Source organism: Grammomys surdaster, unplaced genomic scaffold (genome assembly GCF_004785775.1).
Source record: "Grammomys surdaster isolate TR1022 unplaced genomic scaffold, NIH_TR_1.0 271, whole genome shotgun sequence".
In the NCBI taxonomy this organism is placed as follows: Eukaryota; Metazoa; Chordata; class Mammalia; order Rodentia; family Muridae; genus Grammomys; species Grammomys surdaster.
Window position 1 is genome coordinate 10,849,883 of NW_021604712.1, and position 20,319 is coordinate 10,870,201.

Below are 20,319 nucleotides of genomic sequence, written 5' to 3' on the forward strand. Positions count from 1 at the left end.
ACCAGTGGCCACTCCCTCAAAGAATAAAGGTTCTCTCTCCCCAGAATTCTCTACAGCCAATAGCATCTATGTAATGGGTGGGGATTGCTGAAATTTGGGCTGGCTTGATCTTGGAGGCCCACCTGAACCTCATAAAAAAACTTCAGGCCAAATGAGATGAATAGTGTAGCCCTGTTTCAAAATAATCTCTCTTTTTTTGACATTTTTTATTTTATTTTATTGTTGTGTGTATGGGTGTTTTGCTTTTATGTATGTATGTGTGCCACAGGCATATCTCAATACTGCAGACTCCAGAAGAGGGCATTGAATCCCCAGGAGCTCGAGTTACAGATGGTTGTAAGACACCATGTAGGTACCAGGAGTCAAACCTGGGTTCCGTGAGAGAGCAGCCAAGGCTTTTATACCAAAACATCACTCTGGACCCTCAAAACACTTTTTAAAGGTAATTAAAAACATGTATTTCAGAAATGAATAACTAGTGGTATAAAAAGACTTTGAAAACTACAGACTTCAGTTTTTGTTATAAAATGAAGGACTCGGTGCTGCCATTAAACCCTAAAAGTCAAAACGCTGAACTAATGGAAAATCCACAAATGTAAATGTGAAGAATTAAGACAATATGGTTCCTCCAGAATCCAGGAACCCTACTGCAATGGGCTCTGAGAAAAGCAATTTGGCTGAAGCACAAGACAATGACTTCAAAATGACAACTAGGACTATGCTTAAGGGCCTCAAAGAGGATATGAATAAACCCCTTGGTGAAGTCTGGTAAGAAGAACAGTTAAATAAAACAATGAAAACAATCCAAGACACGAATGTAAAAGCTAACAAAAGTATAGGGTCACTAAAGAAAACCCAACCTGGAATAAAACTGGAAATAAAAATCTTAGGATGTCAAACAAAACCCTGAGAAGAAATCCTCACCATCACATTATGATACATGTAAGAGTGAATCTCAATATCAAAGACAAGATAGAATAAACAGTGCAGTCAAAAAATATGTGCAATCTTCATATATATAAATATGTGTGTATACACATATGCACACACACACACACACACACACACACACATTTATATGTATATATTTATATCCAGGCACAAAACAACCAGAAAATCTGTGACATCAGTGAAAAGACCAAGCCCATAAATACTAGGTATAGAGGAAGATAAAGAAACCCAAGTCAAAAGCACAGAAAATATTTTAAAACAAATCCATGGAAGAAAATCTCCCCCATCTAAAGAAACAGATGCCTATCAAGGCACGAGAAGCATACAGAAGACCAAATAAACTGCAACAGAAAAGAAAATTGTCCATGACACATAATCATCAAAACACTAAAGGTACAGAGCAAAGAAAGAATACTAAAAGCTGCAAAGAAAACAAACTAAGCCCCATATTAAAGCAGGCCCATTGGAATAACACCTGACTTTTCAATGGAACTCCGAAAGACAGAAGCAGGTGGATAATAGGGAGGAGGGAAGGATCTGAGAGGAGTGGTGGGAAGGGGAAAGAATATGATCAAAATGTATTGTATGAGAAAATCATAAAATTTCAAAGAAAGTAAGTATTAAATGTTCAAACTATACACACCCAGGTAACTAGGTGGGGTGATAGATACGCTAACTGGCTTGGTTGCAGCACTCATTTCAAAGTATATACATATGTCAAACATGTTGGCCAGAGTCCGGGAGTCAAAGCCGGTTGGTTGTCAACTCAGGCCTGTCCCGCACTCGCTTGCCTCTTCTTTTTTGCTTTCAACATGACAGATGCCGCTGTGTCCTTCACCAAGGACTTTCTGGCCGGGGGAGTGATCGCGGCCATCTCCAAGATGGCGGTAGCACCCATCGAGCAGGTCAAGCTGCTGCGGCAGGTGCAGCATGCCAGAAAGCAAATCACGACAGATAAGCAACACAAGGGCATTATAGACTATGTGGTTCGTATCCCCAAGGAACAGGGAGTCCTGTCCTTCTGGCGTGGTAGCCTGGCCAATGTCATCAGATACTTCCCTACCCAGGCTCTCAACTTTGCCTTCAAAGATAAATACAAGCAGATCTTTCTGGGTGGTGTGGACAAGAGGACCCAGTTTTGGTGCTACTTTGCAGGGAACCTGGCATCGGGTGGTGCCGCTGGGGCCACATCCTTGTGCTTTTTGTACCCTCTTGATTTTGCCCATACTTGTCTAGCAGCTGATGTGGGCAAAGCAGGAGCTGAAAGGGGATTCAAAGGGCTTGGTGACTGCCTGGTTACGATCTGCAAATCTGATGGGATATAGGGCCTGTACCCAGGCTTTACTGTATCAGTACAGGGCATTATCATCTACCGACATGCCTACTTTGTTATCTATGACACTGCAAATCGAATGCTCCCAGATCCCAAGAATACTCACATCTTCATCAGCTGGATGATTGCACAGTCTGTCACTGCTGTCGCTGGCCTGACTTCCTATCCTTTTGATACGGTTCACCGTAGTCGTATGATGATGCAGTCGGGATGTAAAGGAACTGGTATCATGTATACAGGCACGCTTGACTGCTGGAGGAAGACCGCTCACGATGAAGGAAGCAAGGCTTTTTTCAAGGGTTCATGATCCAACGGTCTCAGAGGCATGGGTGATGCCTTTCTGCTTGTCTTGTATGATGAGATCAAGAAATACACATAATTATGGCCTAGATGTTCTCCCCGAGAACAGGCATGTTGTATAATATACCATATCTTGAATATTCTGGACAGATTCTCTGGGCTTGTCTGTTTTATCAATGGCAACTATCTTACCAGTTGAAAAGCGGGAAGCAATAATATTCATCTGACCAGTTTTCTCTTAAAGCCATTTCCATAATGACTATAATGATGAGACTCAATTATATTTTTTATTTCAGCCACTTTTGATAATAAAAAAATGAAGAAATAAAAATATCCAAAACCCAAAAAAAAACATGTCGTACACCTCCAATAATCTAATTTTATCAGCCAAGCCCCAATAAAGCTGAAAAGTACAGAGAAAGAAAGAGGAGTTAGATAGGTTGCTAATGCTATTACAGATGGCAGAGCATTGCTAAGAAAGTTTTAAAATGTGTCATTGATACCTAAGGAAGGAGAAACTAAGAAAATAGAACTAAAAATGTTTAATTAAAACCACAAAAGTATAAAAATTAAAAAGAGAAAAGTAATGAGAAAATAGCATCAAATAGAAAACGGTAGCCTATAAGGTAGACAGTGTGTTTTCTACTACACTGATGATCATTCAGATACACAATTAACAAACTCAGAAGGAAAAAAAAAACAACTCAACTACATGTTGTCTATGAGAAATATGGTGTAAATGTGCGGGCACCTTCAGAGTACAAGGAGAGTTACCGAGAAGACAGACATGCTGATGTCAACCATAAGAACCCTGAACAGCAGTATTAACTTCAGGCAGCGTTGATAAAATAACAGAGTAATTCTCTAAGAATACACAATCTCTGTTGTGTGTGTGGCTAATATCAGAGCATCAGTATATGAGAGGAAATCTGATTTTTTTTAAGTGAAGCCAAAAAGACAAATATACTATGACAAAGAGTTCAACTCACAGGTGGAAAATCAGCAAACATAGTTCAACTCAATAGCACTCATCAGCGGGCGCTGACAACTGTTACCCTTCATTCAATAGCAGAGTCCACATTCTCCCATAACTCACATGGAATTGTCACTAGAGCATGCTCTGTACCAGGACACAGGGCTGGGCAAGTTTAAAGAGAGGGGAATCATATCTGATGCTCTCAGATCAATGCCAACTAGAAACCAGTGACAGAAATAATTAGTAAGCACCAAAATGCTTAGTGATTAAGCATGGCTCTTCTAAATATCACAGATGGGCGAAGAAATGACAAATCTAAAAATACTCCGAACTAATAAAAATGCTGCAATTAGGTTGAAATTTATGGCATTGGATGAATATGTTAGGGAAAAATAGTCAAAACTCTAAAACTAACAGTCTATGCTTCCACCTTAGGACCTGGACAAAGGAGAGCTCATTAAACAGATCAGGCCACAACAAAGCGTACCCAAAGGAGAACTGGGTTCATTTTCTACGTGCAAAACCAGAAAACAATCAAACAAACAAGTACATCTTAGAGTAGAAGTGAGTGGCGTCACAAATAGGAGACGGAAAGAGAAAATGAAGTCAACCAAATTAAAAGATGCTTCTTGAAGATGGTCAACAAAATTGGTGAGTTCTACTCAAACTCATTAAAAGGGCATGGCAGGTGTTGTTGATGTCAGATATGAGAGAGATGCATCACTAACGATCCCTTGAACATTAAAAGTATTCAAAAAGAGCCAACTCTTCTTGTAAGGAGAGTAACACACACATAAAGTATCTGTGGCTGTCGTTTTCTTAAGCATCTTGGGCTACATAGTGAGTTCTAGGCCAACCTGGGCTTCAATATCTGATCTTGTCTAAAGTAAAAAAATAAAATAAAATACATTTTAAAAGGGAAGGAGGAAGAGGGGAAAGGAGGGAGGGAGGAAGGGAAGAAGGGAAGAAGGGAAGGAGGGAAGGAGGGAGGAGCTATGGAGATTTAAAGCACTCAGTGACTAGCAGGTTGGGGCAGGAGCTTAACAGACACAACCCAGAGGAGTTTCAGGCATGAGCTTTCTGTATACCTTAGTGGGAGGTACATGTCATCATACATATGCCCAAACCACATACCATGCACCTCGCAGAACCTGATGGTGACTGCTGCAGCAGCGCAGGTTTACTTGTAAAGAGCAAAACACTCCTCTTTAGGGAGAGGCTGGCAGTGATGAGGCTATCCTGCCGAGCAGAGTAGAGGCTAAAACTTCCTTTTCTGCTGAATTTTGCCCTAAGCCGTAGACTGTAGAATCTATTTGAAAAGAAAAAGTATACGGTATATATATAGAAAAGAGTGAATTATCTAGATATCAACAATTTTCAACATATTAACTATAAACTGATATTAAAAACTTGAACCATTTTATTTTTTAAAGTTTCATATTCCTATTGTTGAGGCCTGCTCCTTTTAACATAACTGTAGCCATTTTGTATTCACTCTCCATTTTGCTCATAAGGTGAAATTAAGTTCAGGTTCTCAGACTCTACGTCCCAGAAGTAATTATCCATAGCAGACACTGAAAAATGCTACGAATAAGCAGAAAGTTATGATTGAATTACTTATGCTCTGTTATCTCAATGTACTGCAATTCCCTGTACCCCTCCCTTCTTAGCTCACTCAGGACCAATGAGCTTAAAGATTAGCTGATAATGCTTTGTCTAGTTAGCCAAAATGTTCCCCTCCTTGCCTTTGAAATTTTGAACCTGGGTTTTCCTATAAGAAGCCTGCTGTCTGGATAGATAGCTGCCACAATGAGGCTTCCAAGTCCTTTTTGTGGTCCTGAACATTCAGTTTTGGGATATGTGTTCAGTAAACTATTCTTGCTTAACTGAGACTGGTGTTCCTATGGTTTGTGTGGTGATTCCTCAACTCCCAACACCTATACTGAATCCTTCAGAAAAATGTAAGAATGAGCAAACATAGACAAATATGGCTAAGGTACTTATTAAGGTGTAATTATTTTGCTCATTTTATTTTTAATGCTCAAAGAATCCTAATCAAGCTTTTTAAAATTATGTAAATGTATTGGATAATTAGCATTTTAAGTAATAATGTTACTAGAAAAAAATTCTTAATTTTAAACATCTCACAAATATAACTAAATTAATTTTCTATTCAATACTAAACACATTTTTAAATGTCAGCTTTTTCACATTACCCTGCCAACAAGGATAATTACTCTAATTTTTTTCATGGTGTTGGGTGGTTGCTAGTAGCAACCATAGATATCTGTCTCCCTGTTCACCTCTGATATGAGAAGCTAACTTCTTCCAACTCTAACCTTCTTACTTAGGAGTAGAAGAGAACACTTCCAGATCCTTCTAGGAAGCATTTTTGCCCTGTTTTTGTCCAGGTATGGATGATCTGATCTTAATTCCACCACTGGCACAAATGATGGAATTAAAGTTTAACAGGAAGGACTTCCTGAGTCTTCAGATGGGTAGGGATAAAGACAGGTATCTAACAAAATCATAAAAAGTGATGGGTGCTGAGTCACTACAAAACCTGCACATATGCCATTTTGTGCATATTGTTTCTAAATTCTACTCATAAAAGAAGAAATTTATAAGGTAACTTATGAATTTTATAAAATAATTGTTGCATTTCCACCTTCATGTCCCCATGAGACTTGCTTCATCTCAATGTGTAAACCACTGACATAATTTGACTCAGCTGGGACTAGGACATAGTCTCCAGGCTTTCACTAATTCTATGCGTGTTGTCTGATGATGCCAAATAGCTCCCTCATGTGTCCAAAAGAAAGGGTGTTCACATCCTTCTCCTTGGCCAATGTCATATTCCTGCTAAGCAGCCCAGTTCCTTGTCCTTGGTCCATGTCAGATTCTTGCCAAGCAGCCCCCAAAGCTCTCCACCTCTCCCCCTTTTTAATTTCATAAACAAGACTGAGCCTATCTTAGGTCGTTCTGACAAGAATGCCTTCCTTACCCTTCGTGGAATATGCATTATCAAAAGTAATGCACTTCTGTCAGGCAGGAATCTGACATTAGGCTAGAATAAAGAAGTAATTTCAGGCAGGGATCTAAATCTTAGGCTAAAACAAAGAAGTAATTTCAAGCAAGAATCTAAATTTTAGGCTAGAACAAGGAAGTAGGCTTCAGACATGAAAATGACTTTGGGCTAGGACAGGGAAGTAGGCTCAGATATTTTGGTCATCATTACAAGCCCTTAGAAACAGTGACCACAGGAGTGTTCATGGAATTCTGTTTATTGCCTTGCTTGTTCTTTGACTATTTATGTTTATTGTCTTGCTTGTTCCTTGACTATTTGCATCTATTGTATTACTAGTTCCTCAACCTAGAATTGACCTTAATACTTGCATGTAATTAAAATGATATAAAGCAAAAAGGAGGAGGGAGGATGGGAGAGGGGTTTTCTAGGGAGGGGAAATGGGGGAAGGGGATGGCATCTGAAATGTAAATAAATAAAATAATAAAAATAAAATACATAATAAAGTCAAAAAAAGAAAGCATGTTCAACATCAGTAGGTGGTACATTTCAGTTCTTCATAGGGTTGTTTTCTTTAAAGTTTCTATATGTTGTTAGAAAGAATCATTGATGTTACAAACTGTTACTACATTGATCTTTTTATTGTGTCAATTTTGAGTTCTGTGTTTCCAATTGTATCATTTGGTATAGCAATTTTAGTATTTGTCGTCTTGTGCTTGGGGCATTCTATACCATAACATAACGTATTTTTCTCTTCCTGGCATTTTATTTGTTCTGAGGTCTACTCACTCTGCAAGAACATTGCCGCTCTAGTCATCCTTGAAGATATGTTGTATGACAGTTATTCTTTTGATTTTTCACTTTTAACCCATTAATATATCATATATTTCAAGTAAGTTTTCTTATGATGGTGGTAGGTTGGACCATTTGTTGTAGGTGATTTTTTTTCCTCTAGATGACATTTTTGGCATCTTTGTTAAATATTAAATGGCTGAAGTTATGTGTATCCATCTTGGGCCTTTGGTTTTATTCTGTTGGTATAAATGATGGTTTTATGTCAGTCTCACACTATTTTCATTACTCTGGCTCTGTAATATATCTTAAGATCTGAAATGGTAATGCCTCCAACGTTGCTCCTTTTTTCTTGGGATTGTTTTGTCTCTCTTGGATCTTTTGTAGTTCCATATGAATTTTAGGATAGGGTTTTTTTTTTCTATTTCTGTGATGAATGACATAGGGATTTAGATTTCATCTAATCTGTAAATAGCTTTTGGTAAAATGGTCAATTACATAATATTAGTTCTACCAATCTATGAGCATAGGATGTCTTGCATTTTCTAGTGTCTTTCTCTACCATTCTTCAGAGGTTTAAAGTTTTCATTGTGGAGGGCCTTCACTTCCTTCACTAGGTTTGTTCATAGATAATTTTTTTCCTTTGAAGCTACTGTGAAGAGGAGTGTGTCCATGGCTCCTTTCTCTGTACATTTTTTTGGTTGATATATAGAAAAGCTATTGATTTGTGCAAGTTGATTGTGTATCTTGTCATATTACTGAATTTGGTTAGCATCTCTAGAATTTTCTGGTAGAATTTGGGAGATCTCTAATATATAATATCATGGTATCTGCAAATAGAAATAGTTTAATTTATTTTCCCGTTTATAGCCCTTGAATTTCTCTTTCATGCTTTATTGCTCTAGGTTGTCCTTAGAGCACAATATTGGAAAGGAGTGGGGATAGTGGTCATCCCTCATTTATTCTTGATTTTGACGAGATTGCTTTGAATTTTTTCCATTTAGGATGATGTTAGTTGTGTGTTTCTTGTACATAACTTTCATCATGTTCAAGTTACGTTCCCTCTAGCCCTTCATCTTCTAGAACATTTATTCTGATAATCTGTTTGATTTTGTCAAATATTTTTTATGGAGATGATAATGATTTAATTCCATTTATATGATTTATTAAGTGTATTGTCTTGTATATGTTAGGCCATCCTTGCATTTCAAGGATAAAGCCTACTTCATCACAGTGTGCAACGTCTTTATGCATTCTGTTTGCAAGTATTTTGTTGAGCATTTTTGAACCTATATTCATCAGGGATATTGGCCTATAGTTTTTGTTGTTGTGCATTTACCTGGTTTGGATATTAGAGTGATACTAGCTTTGTAGAAATTCCCCCCTCCCCCATCTCTCTTTCTCTGTCTCTGTCTCTGTCTCTGTCTCTGTATCTCTATCACTATCTCTATCTCTTGGAATGGTTGTAAATCTTCTTTGAAAGTCTGGTAGAATTCTGTTGTAAATCCATCTGGCCCTGGACATTTTTTTAGCTGGAATGTATTATTATTATTATTATTATTATTATTAATCTTTTTCAATATCCTCATTTGCTATGGGTCTGTTCAAGATGTTGACTTCTGATTTAATTTTGATGGTTTGACTGAACCTAGAAAGTCACTAATTTCTTTTAGATTTCCAGCTTAATGGAGAACAGGGTTTTAAAATATTTTCTTATAATTTTCTGACTTTCTTTAGTGTTTGTTGTAGTGTTTCCCTGTTCATTTCTGATTCTGTTAATTTGGATCATCTCTTTCTCTTGGTTACTCAGGCTAAGGGTCTGTCAGTCTTTTTGTCTTCTCAAAGCACTAGCTCAATAGATTCATTGATTTTTTTATTGTTTTGTTTCTATTTCACTGATTTCTACTCTGATTTTTATTAATTTTTTTTTACAAGTAACTGGATTTGGATTTGGTTTGTTCTTGTTTTTTCCAACTTTTTGGGTTGTATTGTTAAGCTATTATTTGTGGCCTTTCTAACTTTTTAAATGTACTCACTTAAAGCTATAAATTTCCTTCCTAGAACTGCTTTCAACATGTCTCAGGAGTTTTGTCATGTTTTCATTTTCGTATAGCTCCAGGAAATCTTTTATTTCTTGATTTTTCTCATTTCTCATCCAATAATAAGTTAATACTCATGAGTTTGGAAATTGACTAGAGGTTCGTTGGCTGTCACTTTTAAGTTGTACTACATTGTGATCAGATAGGATCCAAGGAGTTGTTTTAATCTCTTTGAATTTGTAAAGATTTGTTTTGTGTTCCAGGATGTAGTCCATTTCAGAAAAGTTTCTGTATGCTGCCGAGTAGAATGTGCATTCTTTGATGTTTGGGTGGGGTATCCTATGCATACTTGTGAAGTACATTTGATGTATGGTGTCAAATGATTCTCATGTTTCTCTGTTTATTTTTGTCCAGATCACTTGTCTACTGGAGAAAGTGGCATACTGAAATCACCTACTATTAATGGATTGATGTGAATTTGTGTCCTTAAATCCAGTAGTACTTTAAAAAATGCTATCGGGCATCCCTGAGATTGGTGCATATATGTTTAGGATAGTAATGTCTTATTGGTTAACTGTTCCCTTGATTAAAGTGAAGTGCCCCACTTAATCTCTTCTGATCAGTTTTAGTTTGAAGTCTATTTTGTCATATTATTAAGTAAGGTAACAATGCCTTTTTGCTTCCTGGTGCCATTTATTTGGAGTACTTTTGTCTATCCTTTTACTTTAAGGCAGTGCTTATCTTTAAAGCTAAAAGGTGGTTTTTATTTATATATATAGATAGATAGATAAAAGATAGATGGATTTTGTTTCTTGATCTATCCAGTTAGTCTGTGTTGGTTGTTTTTTGTTTTTGAAAGTTGAGGCTACTAATATTTTAAATTATTATTGAAGTATGTGTTAATTGTGGCCATTATATTGATTTTTTCACGTTGTGTTTTCAGTGATTTTTTTTTTGTGCTTTAAAAATTAAGAATTCATTACTTCTTTCCAGTCTCTCTGCTATACTCATTCCTCTCTTAAGCCTGAAATACTGTTTGCTATATTTTCTGTAGGGTTAGTATATTTGATATACCTTTTAAAAATCTGTTTATATTATGGAAATAATTTATTTCTCCTTCAATTATGGCAGATGGTTTGGCTGGGTATATCAGTCTAGGTTGGCAGTCCTAGTTTTTTAGGACTTGGGATGCGTTGCTCCAGGCTCTTCTGACTTTTTGAGTTTCCATTGAGAAATCATCTGTTATTCTGTTGAGTTTTTCTTTAGATGTGACTTTTTTTTTTGCACAGTTTTTAATATACTTTTCATGTTATGTAAATTTAATGTTTAAATACAATATGCTGTGGGGATCTTCTTTCTTGTCTTGTGTATTTGGTGTCTGGGTACTTCTGGTATCTATATGGACATCTTGCCTTAACTTGAGGACATTTTCTTCTATGATCTTGGTGAAGATCTGCTCTATGCTATTGACTTGGGATTATTTTTTCATGTCTATGTCTATAATTCAAAAGTTTGGCTTTTTATGGTATCTTATTCCCTGTGTGCTCCTTCCCTTTTTGGCTTTTGTTTGTTTGGATTCTGTGAAGTGCACATATTCTTGCTTATTTGGATTTGATCCTCTACTTTCAAGTCCTGATATTCTATCTTCTGCTTGATTCATTCTACATGTATGGCTTTTCTTTGGCTTTTTTAGTTGAAATTAAGTTATTGGGTGTTTCAATTCCATCTTCATCTCAGCTTGAGTCCTCATTGATGACTCTATCTCCTTAGTAACTTCCATTCTCAAGTCCTGGATGGCGTTGCTCTGTCCATCAGCCTTGTGTTTGTATTTTCTTGAGCATCACTAAGGTTTTTCTTCTCCTTAAGTTCTTTCTCTTTTAATTTTGTATCTTCTTTAAACTCCTTAAATTATTTGATAAAGTCTATGATTGTTGTTCTTTTAAGTTGTGTATCCTATAGTTCATCTAGGAAATTCTCATTGCCACACATTTCTATACAGCTGGGAGGTTATAGAGAGAAGATATTAATTGGATCTTTCATATTGTTGGTATTTCTGTGATGGGATTTGGACATGTGAGTTTCTTTGGTTACTTGTAAATCTGATATGGACAAAGCAGGTTGGGGCAGATGAGAGGGTGTTGGGGGGAGGGTTTTTTTGTAGTTACCAGAAGTGGGTTGGGTGTAACAAGTCAGGTGGACCAAGGGGACTAGGGTGATGTATGGGATGTTCTTCCTCATCCAAGCTAAGGGTGTGGAGATAGATATGACTAGGTAAAAATGTTAGATTATTGTGGGAGGGGCCTGTGAGTTAGAAGATAGGTACAACTGTTAAAGAAAAAGCCTAGAGCTCAGTTGCAGCTCAGGCAGAGGAGGCCTGACTAAGCTGAGAAACTCAGTGTGAGACCTGGGCTGGATCTGGTGGATTGGGGAGAAGGCGTGAATGGAGAAGAAAAGGGAAACTCACTGGACTAGACCCTGGAGGAGGATGTGGGAGATCTGTCTGAGTGGAGAGGTAAGATGAAGTACCTATGAATATTATTTTAACAATGTCAAGCATTTGGTAATTAAGATTTCATTCAAATTCAAATAACAAATGCACACATGTATATACATGTGCATATATTTTAATCTTTCTGCAATTAAAGTTTTAAAGTAGAGGAAGCAGTAGCATCTGATAATGTTGATAAGGGTTGCTCGGGTCAATTAACCAAGTTTCTCACAATTATTATAAATCATGCTTCCTCCAGTTCTACAAGGACCCCACCACAGTCTTTGGGATGGAGGAAAATCACGGGTTTCCCATGTGCTCCTATTCTGGCCTCATCACTCAGACTACGGATCTTCTTTTTCTTCAGATCCATCACAGCTGCATTGATGTTGTCCACCTGGGAAAAGGAGAAAAATACGGATGCCTCTGAGATCATAAAATACCGAATGCTGCTGTATGGCTTGAGTTTGTGCCATCTGTTTCCTCTGCCTCTGGACAGGACTATTCTTAAACCATCACATGTGCTCGGGTAGGGTAGCTCAGTCATGAAGCACTTATCTAGAGTTCATGTAGTCAGCCCTGAGTTCCATCCTCAGCACAAAAAAAAAAAAAAGACAAAAACCAAACAACAACAACATCAACAACAAACAAAAACAAAATAAGACTAAGTTTTTTAGTGGAAAAAATTCTGAAAATTGCAACACCAAAGACGTTTTCTATCTATGGATATTTCTTTTTGTAACCTACATTGCATATATTATGCTTTATGGATTTCTTTTAATATTGAACAAACTTTTTCTGAGAGAATTGGGTTTCTCATTTATAATGGAAAAAAAAAGGAGATTGTTAAGTGTGGATCTTAAGTTCCCCAAAGGTTCATTAGTGAACACTTGCTCCCAGGTAGGTGCTGTGGGGAGATAGCGAGCCTTTAGTAAGGAGGCTTAGAGGGAGGGCTCAGCCTATGCCTTTGAAGAAGACAGTGGAGCCACAGTCAGTCCTCCTTCCTGGTGTTCTTTGCTCCCTGCCATGGTGTGCTGCCTTATCCTAAGCAAGGAGAATAATAAGTCACAGATTGGGACTTCCAAGTCAGTGAGCCAGAATAAACCTTTCATCTTTACAAGTTCATCATCTCTGCTATTTCTTACAGGGAAGGAAATCTACTAGCACAAACATCTACCATGAATTGACTAGAGATTAAAATAAAGTGACATTGTAATAATATTCTTAGTGGAACTGAGCCCCTTCCCCTAGCCTCTGCAAGGCCAGCACCCACATCACTACCTGCACCTACAGTGACCCACCCCTGAAGGCCTGGGGATTTGGCTGCAGCTGGGAAGGCTGGCAAGGCACTGACAGCACCCACCAGCTATTCTCCCCAACCGCCTTCCCTAACCTGTGGTGGTGGGTAGCTGTCAGAACGTGTGTCATGTACACTTGTATCAAAAATAAATAAGTGACCATGAAAAAAATATGTTCTTAGCAGTTTGTGCATAGTAGGTACTCAGCAAATATTCTTTCCTGATCCCACCCCACCTCCCACAGAACTCCTACCTGGTAATGACTTTTGTGATTAAAACTATAAATGAAAACCTTACAAAGCTGCTATCAAAATGCTGCTCTCCATTACAAGACCCTAAACTTGTATAATTCTCTGCTGAGTCTCTTCAATGTGTCTTATGCTTATTTGCAGTAGGAAAGGAAAATCAGACGAGTGATAGGGACAGTGGGAGCTCCATGTGAGACTGGATCAGGCTGCAGGTGCCAAGGAGAGTTTACGTGATTTTAAGTGGCAACTCATATATTCTACAGGGTTACATACAGTATGATGGTTTGAATATGCTTGGCCCAGGGAAAGGCACTATTAGGAGGTAAGGCCTCATTGGAGTAGGTGTGGCCTTGTTGGAAAAAGTGTGTGTTGTTGTGGGGATAGGCAACAACGAGATCCTCTTCCTAACCGTGTGGGAGCCAGTCTTCTAGTGGCCTTCAGATGAAGATGGAGAACTTTCAGCAACTCCTGCACCATGCCTGCCAGAATGCTACCATGCTCCCACTTTGATGATAATGAACTGAACCTCTGAACCTGTAAGTCAGACCCAACTGAATGTTGACCTTATAAGAGTTGCTTTGGTCATGGTGTCTATTCACAGCAGTAAAACCCTAACTAAGACACAGGGATATATTTATTAGTCAGCTTGGGACCAATAACACTCCAACAGCAACAAGCAAACCAAGAAACAGTCGTGAGTTGAGATGTGGAATAGAATCAAGAGTCCCCCAGAAGAGCAACAATTACTCTTAACTGTCAAGCCACCTCTCCTACTTCAATAATAGAAAATATTAAAAAAAAAAAAAAAGGTGTGCTATGTCAATCCACATAGATCTAAGTAGCTTCCAGGAGCTGAAGCTATAGCCATAAGTTTAGGTTGATGAAACTTTCCACTTATTAAGTAGGACTTTGCATGATGGCTGCTTTCCAAAGAGAGAGTATGGTAGGAAAAAAAGAATGGTTACTTTACAGTGGTAAAATGAACTAACTTCTCAGGTAGATGGGCAAGGTTAATGTCAACAATGACATTAACAGTGTCTTGTTGACTGTGTCACATTTATTGATGTGAGGCAATGAGAGTGACATTCATCTTTCCAAATCAGCAATCTCAGTTCAACCAGGAGAAAAAGGCCAGGTACCTCTCAATGACAGACAGCTTAAAAGCAACTAGAAAGTTTTCCTATGTGTCAAGGCCACTGCCAACATACAAAGTCTGAGAAACTGTCATGGGCAAGAGAAGTTCAAGGGGACATGACAGATAAATCTAATATGAGATTCTGGAACAACAAAACCAAAAAATACACTGGAGCTGGGTATGGTGGCACAAACCTTTAATCCTAGTACTTGGGAAGAAGAGGCAGGTGGATCTCTGTGAGTTCAAGGCCAGCCTTGTCTTTAAAGTGAGTTCCTGGATAGCCAAGACTACACAGAGAAACCCTGTTTTGAAAAAACCAAAACAAAAGCAAAGAGGCACTGTATAAAAGTATGAAAGTCTGACAATATCTAGAATTTACTAATAATAGCTGAACCTTGGTTCATTAAGTCTAACAGATGTGTCCCATTAACATAAGGAAGTTCTTTAACACAAATAATATGAAGAAATCAATCACATTTGTAATGACTGGATTTTGTTAAATACTGGTTAAAGGAAGTCAACTGAAAAATGACTTCTATAACTCAATTTTCTAAGTTTGACTTATAAACGGTGTATAGATAGATGCTCATTTCAGAGAGCTACCTTCAGTTCTGATAGGCATAATGTCATCTAATGAGTGCCTGTTTGATGATAGGTAAGGGCAAAATGACATGGTGGAAATTACTTTGAGATGGTTTAACAAAGAAACAAGATGTGACAAGATCTTGAGAACTGTTAGATCTGAGTGGTTAGAATTTAGGGGGTTCATAATTTTCCTACTTCCCATGTTGAAATTTTATAATGTAAGTATAATGCCTTTTGATAACCTCTATTCAAACTATGGCAAAAATGTACAGAACGTTCTACCCAAGCACAAATATCTACAGTTTAGATGTTGTATCCTAGTGTATTATTTAATTGCCCATAGTCCAGGAAATAATACTCAAGTAAATGCTTTAATTAGCTTTCTTTTGTTGAGATTAAAATATCATGACCAAAAACTACTTGGGGAAGAAAGGGTTTATTTCACCTTACAGATCACAGTATATCATAGAGGGAAGTCAGGGCAGGAACACTGTTTACTGGCTTACTCCTCCTGGCTTGTTTTCTTGTTGAGACCAATCCAAGTCTTTGAGAGGTTCCCACCATGAAAGGGCAAAGGGAATTGTAGTTCAGTGTCTGGCTCAGCTTTCTGCTGATGGTGGCCATTTATACAAGACTTCCTCATCCCAGCTTCTTATTTATTTATCATCCTTAACACCTCACCCACTGTTTGGGACTCTTATTCTTGAGGTTTTGGGTCATATTCTTATACACTATACACCCTGGGACTACCTGTTTAGAAGTGGCACCATTCACAATGGGCCAGGTCCTCACACATCAATCATTAACTAAGAAATAGCCCATGGGTTTGCCTTCAGGTTGATCTTAGGGAGGCATCTCCTCAGTTGAGGTCTCTTCCTTTCAGGTGACACTAGTTGACAAAAACATAGGCAGCATACTAGCAAACACTTCTAAAATATAATAAATTACTTTTTAAAAAAATCTTAATATTGGACCAGCATCTATTTTTACCGCTATTCCTTTCATTGGCTCATTTTCATTTTAAAGATCTTGTGGATTATCTGTCCGCCTATTAGTGTTGCTGTGAAATTTTCAACTCTTTTTAATATTAATTCGTTTGTAATTATGTCTGCCTGTAGCATGTGCATGTGAATGCAGGTGTCTGGAGGCTGGAGGCATCAGGTCTTCTGGAGCTGGAATTACAGGAGGTTGTAAATGCTCTTGACAACCAACCTCAAGTCTTCTGTAAGAGCAGCAAATACTGTTAACCGCTGAAGTATCTCTCTAGATTAGTGGTTCACAACCTTCTTAATGCTGTAACCCTTTAATAGAGTTTCTCATTTTGTGGTAACCCCCAACTATACCATTATTTTTGTTGGTACTTCATAACTGTAATTTTACTACTTTTATGAATGGTGATGTAAATTCCTGTGCTTTCTGTTGGTCTTAGGCGACTCTGGTGAATGGTCACTCAGCACCCTGTAGGAGTTACGACTGCAGGTTGAAAACCACTACTCCAGCTCCAAATGTACAATTCTTTAAGAATACCATGAACTTTTGTTTGACAATTACAAAAGTGTTGAGGCTTGTCCCCTAGCATAGATGTAGCCATTTTGTTCCATGCCTACCAGCTATTTCATATTGTTGCTGTAATATGCCTGCCAGTAATTGATACAAAAATAAAAATAACTTAATTCAGAGCAGGGTCATGCTGATCACATACCCTGTTATGTTCTGTATGTTATGAGGTTTGTTAATTTTAAGAAATTCCACAATTATAAGCTTCAGATAGGATCTATCAAATTAAAGGTCAATATGATTTGTTATGTCTAAAGTAGCTTGAATCAGGGCCAACCACCGGGGCAGCACTTCCAGCACCTGCATATAAGCTCATTGTGAGTTTTGTGGTTTTACCCTTTATAAGCTGGCCCTGAGAAATGTCCAGAGCACAGCTTTGAGCTGTTGCCCTGGTCGATCAGTCTTTAGGTGTGTGTTCAATAAACCATCCCTGTCTGACTGAGATCGGTGTTCCTGTGGTTTGTGGGGTGACTCCTGGATCCTAACAAAAAGAATAAAATAAAACTTTTTATTTTCTAATTGAAAGTACTTATAGTAGCTATATAAGAAATGTAAACAAAACAAAATAAGAACAAAACAAACTTGCTGTGGGAGATGAATTCTAGGCCCCTACGTAATAAAAACAACATGGTCAATATTAATACATTTTTAAATATGTCTTTGCTATCCTGAAAGCACTTGTAGCTCTGTCTCAGATAGTTCTCTTGGGTCCTGAGGGTCATTAGTGTAAACCTGGGCTGTCTGATTCCCACTTTAACTTCTTACCAGCAACTGAGTGTGTCACTGTGAATCTGGAGCTGTGGTTGATTTTCCCACTACATGCTGAGTTAAGAACGATAATTATCAATGCTTTAAAATGTTTGGATTATCATAATTAGGATTCAGAATATTCAGGTAAGTTTTCATGGCCCTTAAGTGCTCAGTGACCGTACTTTAAAATGACAGTGTGGGACTGGAGAGAAGTCTCAGTGGTTAGAGCACTTGTTCTAGCACAGAACCTACTGGTTTGGGTTCCTAATACCTAAGTAGTGGTTCATGATCATCTGTAACTCCAGTGTCTGAGGAATCTAATGCCCTCTTCTGAACTCCATGGTACCAGGCAAACAAGCTGTACACATACAACCATTCCAGAAAACACTCATAAAATAAAATAAATAAATCTAAAAATAAATTAAAACAGCAATGATATTTTCTTGGCTAGTTGACAAGTTTTACCTTGTACCCTTAAGGTACATAAGTCTCAGTTTGACAAACAAGCAAAATTTTGTGAACAAGTAACAGTGTGCCACTTTTAATAGTTCATGATAGTTTGACTGATTTAACAAAGAGACTTCATTTTACATAAAAATATAATGTTGCTAATTGCTATCAATAATGAATGAATCCAATCTTCAACCTGATTTGAATCTATTAAAGCTACGTGAGAAGTCTAGATTAAATATTTATGCTTCAATCCTACCCCAAAGGCTGGATCTAAGTGAAGTGCATAGGCATAACATTGTTCTGACTAGGGCAGGATTGATTGCTCAGCAGTTAAAATTGCAAACTGCTTTTCTAGAACACTCAAGCTCTGTTCCCAGAGTTCAGTTCCCAGCACTGACACTGGGTGGCTCAGCATCACCTGTAAATCCAGTTCCATCAGACCCAGTGTCCCCTTCTGGCCTCCACAGACCCCTAGAATAATAAATCTTTTAAACGTTGTCTCTGCAGAGGCTTCCTGTGTATTCCCAGGACTGCTTCAGACAACACTCATTATCTGAGCTTCCTTATCTTCCGTAAAGCCTGGTAGAGGCTGTGTACAGCATTTCCCAAATGCTGGCTCCACCAGTTGACAGCAAAACACTCTTTAAGCCTATTTTTAATGACAGGTGCTACAGTTTTGCTCTTGAGTATCCCCCAGAAACCTGACCTTCAGCACACAGCTCTATTAGGAGGCAGTGGAAGCTTTAGGAGGTAGGACCTCATGGGAGGAGGTTAGGTTGCTGGGGTTAGGCTCTTAAGGGGGATGATGGCATACTGTCCTTTCATCTTTCTTTATAGTAAAATACACTAATACAATAATGTTAGTATGAAGTGAAACCTCACAATGTTAGTATGACATGAAACCTCACCAAACTGTCTACCTGTTTGTCTGCTTTGCATCACTCGCTGTAAATGTTTCCGTCCCATGAAATCTCCACCTCTAGGAGACAGTGGCAGAATCCCATTGCAGACGGATTTCCTGAGGAAGGTTATTGCCGAAAAGAAAACGGACGTTTAAAAGGCTATTTCACTCTGTTGTACACTCTAGCCTTGAGCATATAGGGTTAAGCGATGCTCCTGCCTTAGCCTCTAGTGTGCATGGGGAAACAGGTGTGTGACATCACTGGACTGGACTGACATTGTTATTTGTGTGGGCATATGCAGGTCAGAGGTCAATGTCTTCTCCAGTCATTCTCTAACTTTTATTGAGTCTGGGTTTCTCATGGAACCTGGAGTTCACAGATAAGGCTAGGCTTGCTGGCCAATAAATCCCAGGGACACCTCTGTCTCTGCCTTCCCAGAGTTGGGATTGTAGAAAAGTGCCACCACACTGGCTTTACACGGAGCTGGGGGTCAAGTTCACGTCTTCAAGCTTGTGTGTCAAGTTTACTAAGCTATCTTTCAAGGTCTATAGAATTTTTGAAAGTAGACTTTCTCTCTTCTTGGTTGAAGAGCATTCCTCAGGATGAAGAAATAAGTTATCTCAGTACCCTTTTCTTTAAAGTCATATAACTTTCATAAGGCATAGATGGCTCAATGAAAAAAGGCCTGTAAAACACAAAAACAATACAGGAAAAGAGCCCATCTGTTATGTGACCATGCCAACATCAAAATTGTAACTACTGCTGCATGTTTTAAGCATTTCCCTAACAAAAATAGTAATTTCCTTATATACTTTTCCTCATCAACCTACAAAAGTAAGATAACCATTAAATGAAACCTAATATTCTTCCTGAATAAACACCTGGTTCCCATTACTGCCACCCACCTGGTTAACCAACCCCCTTGAGGCCGCCAGTCTCTGCCACCCCTCCCCAGCAATGTCTGTACCAAACTGCTCCAGCATGCCCGTGGCTGTGCTCCCCCCTCCTCCTCCCTCCACCTCATGACGCTACTACACATCTCCCCTACATGGACTCCTCTCTCTCTGACAATACACAATTACACCTTAAACCACAGCCTCCTCATCTTGCTTGGGTCCCAACAACAGGTACCCAAGAGTCCCAGCATATAGACTCTCCCTATCTGGTTTGTTTCTTCCCAGTACCTGCCCAATGGATCTATCCTCATGGCTAACACGAACTCAGGTGCTCCATACGTACCATGCCAACTCACATGAGGTCATGTGTCCTGTACCACTTGGTCTCTTGCTCCCTATGCTCATCTCTACATCCGCCTGCAATGATGTTCTCTACATAGGACTAGCCTGAACCTCCATGGTAGCCAAAGCCCTCCCCAACCACACGCACGCACGAGCGCACGCACGCACACTCACACGCACACACGCATGCACACACACGCACAGAGAGAGAGAGAGAGAGAGAGAGAGAGAGAGAGAGAGAGAGAGAGA

General features: G+C 38.6%; 1 protein-coding gene and 1 pseudogene across 2 annotated transcripts in view; one reads left to right on the forward strand and one right to left on the reverse strand.

Moving 5' to 3' along the window:
* The first annotated feature begins 1,763 nt into the window (after positions 1–1,763).
* LOC114628790 lies at positions 1,764–2,663 on the forward strand (annotated as a pseudogene).
* A 9,334-nt stretch (positions 2,664–11,997) lies between these two features.
* Positions 11,998–20,319, reverse strand: part of Mcee (methylmalonyl-CoA epimerase) — a 21,170-nt gene continuing 12,848 nt past the window's right edge. For both annotated transcript variants that reach the window (XM_028776713.1, XM_028776712.1), the window contains exon 3: positions 11,998–12,301. In XM_028776713.1, coding sequence (XP_028632546.1) covers positions 12,149–12,301 — 153 coding nt within the window. In that variant the 3' untranslated portion in view covers positions 11,998–12,148. The remainder of the gene's footprint in view (positions 12,302–20,319) is intronic.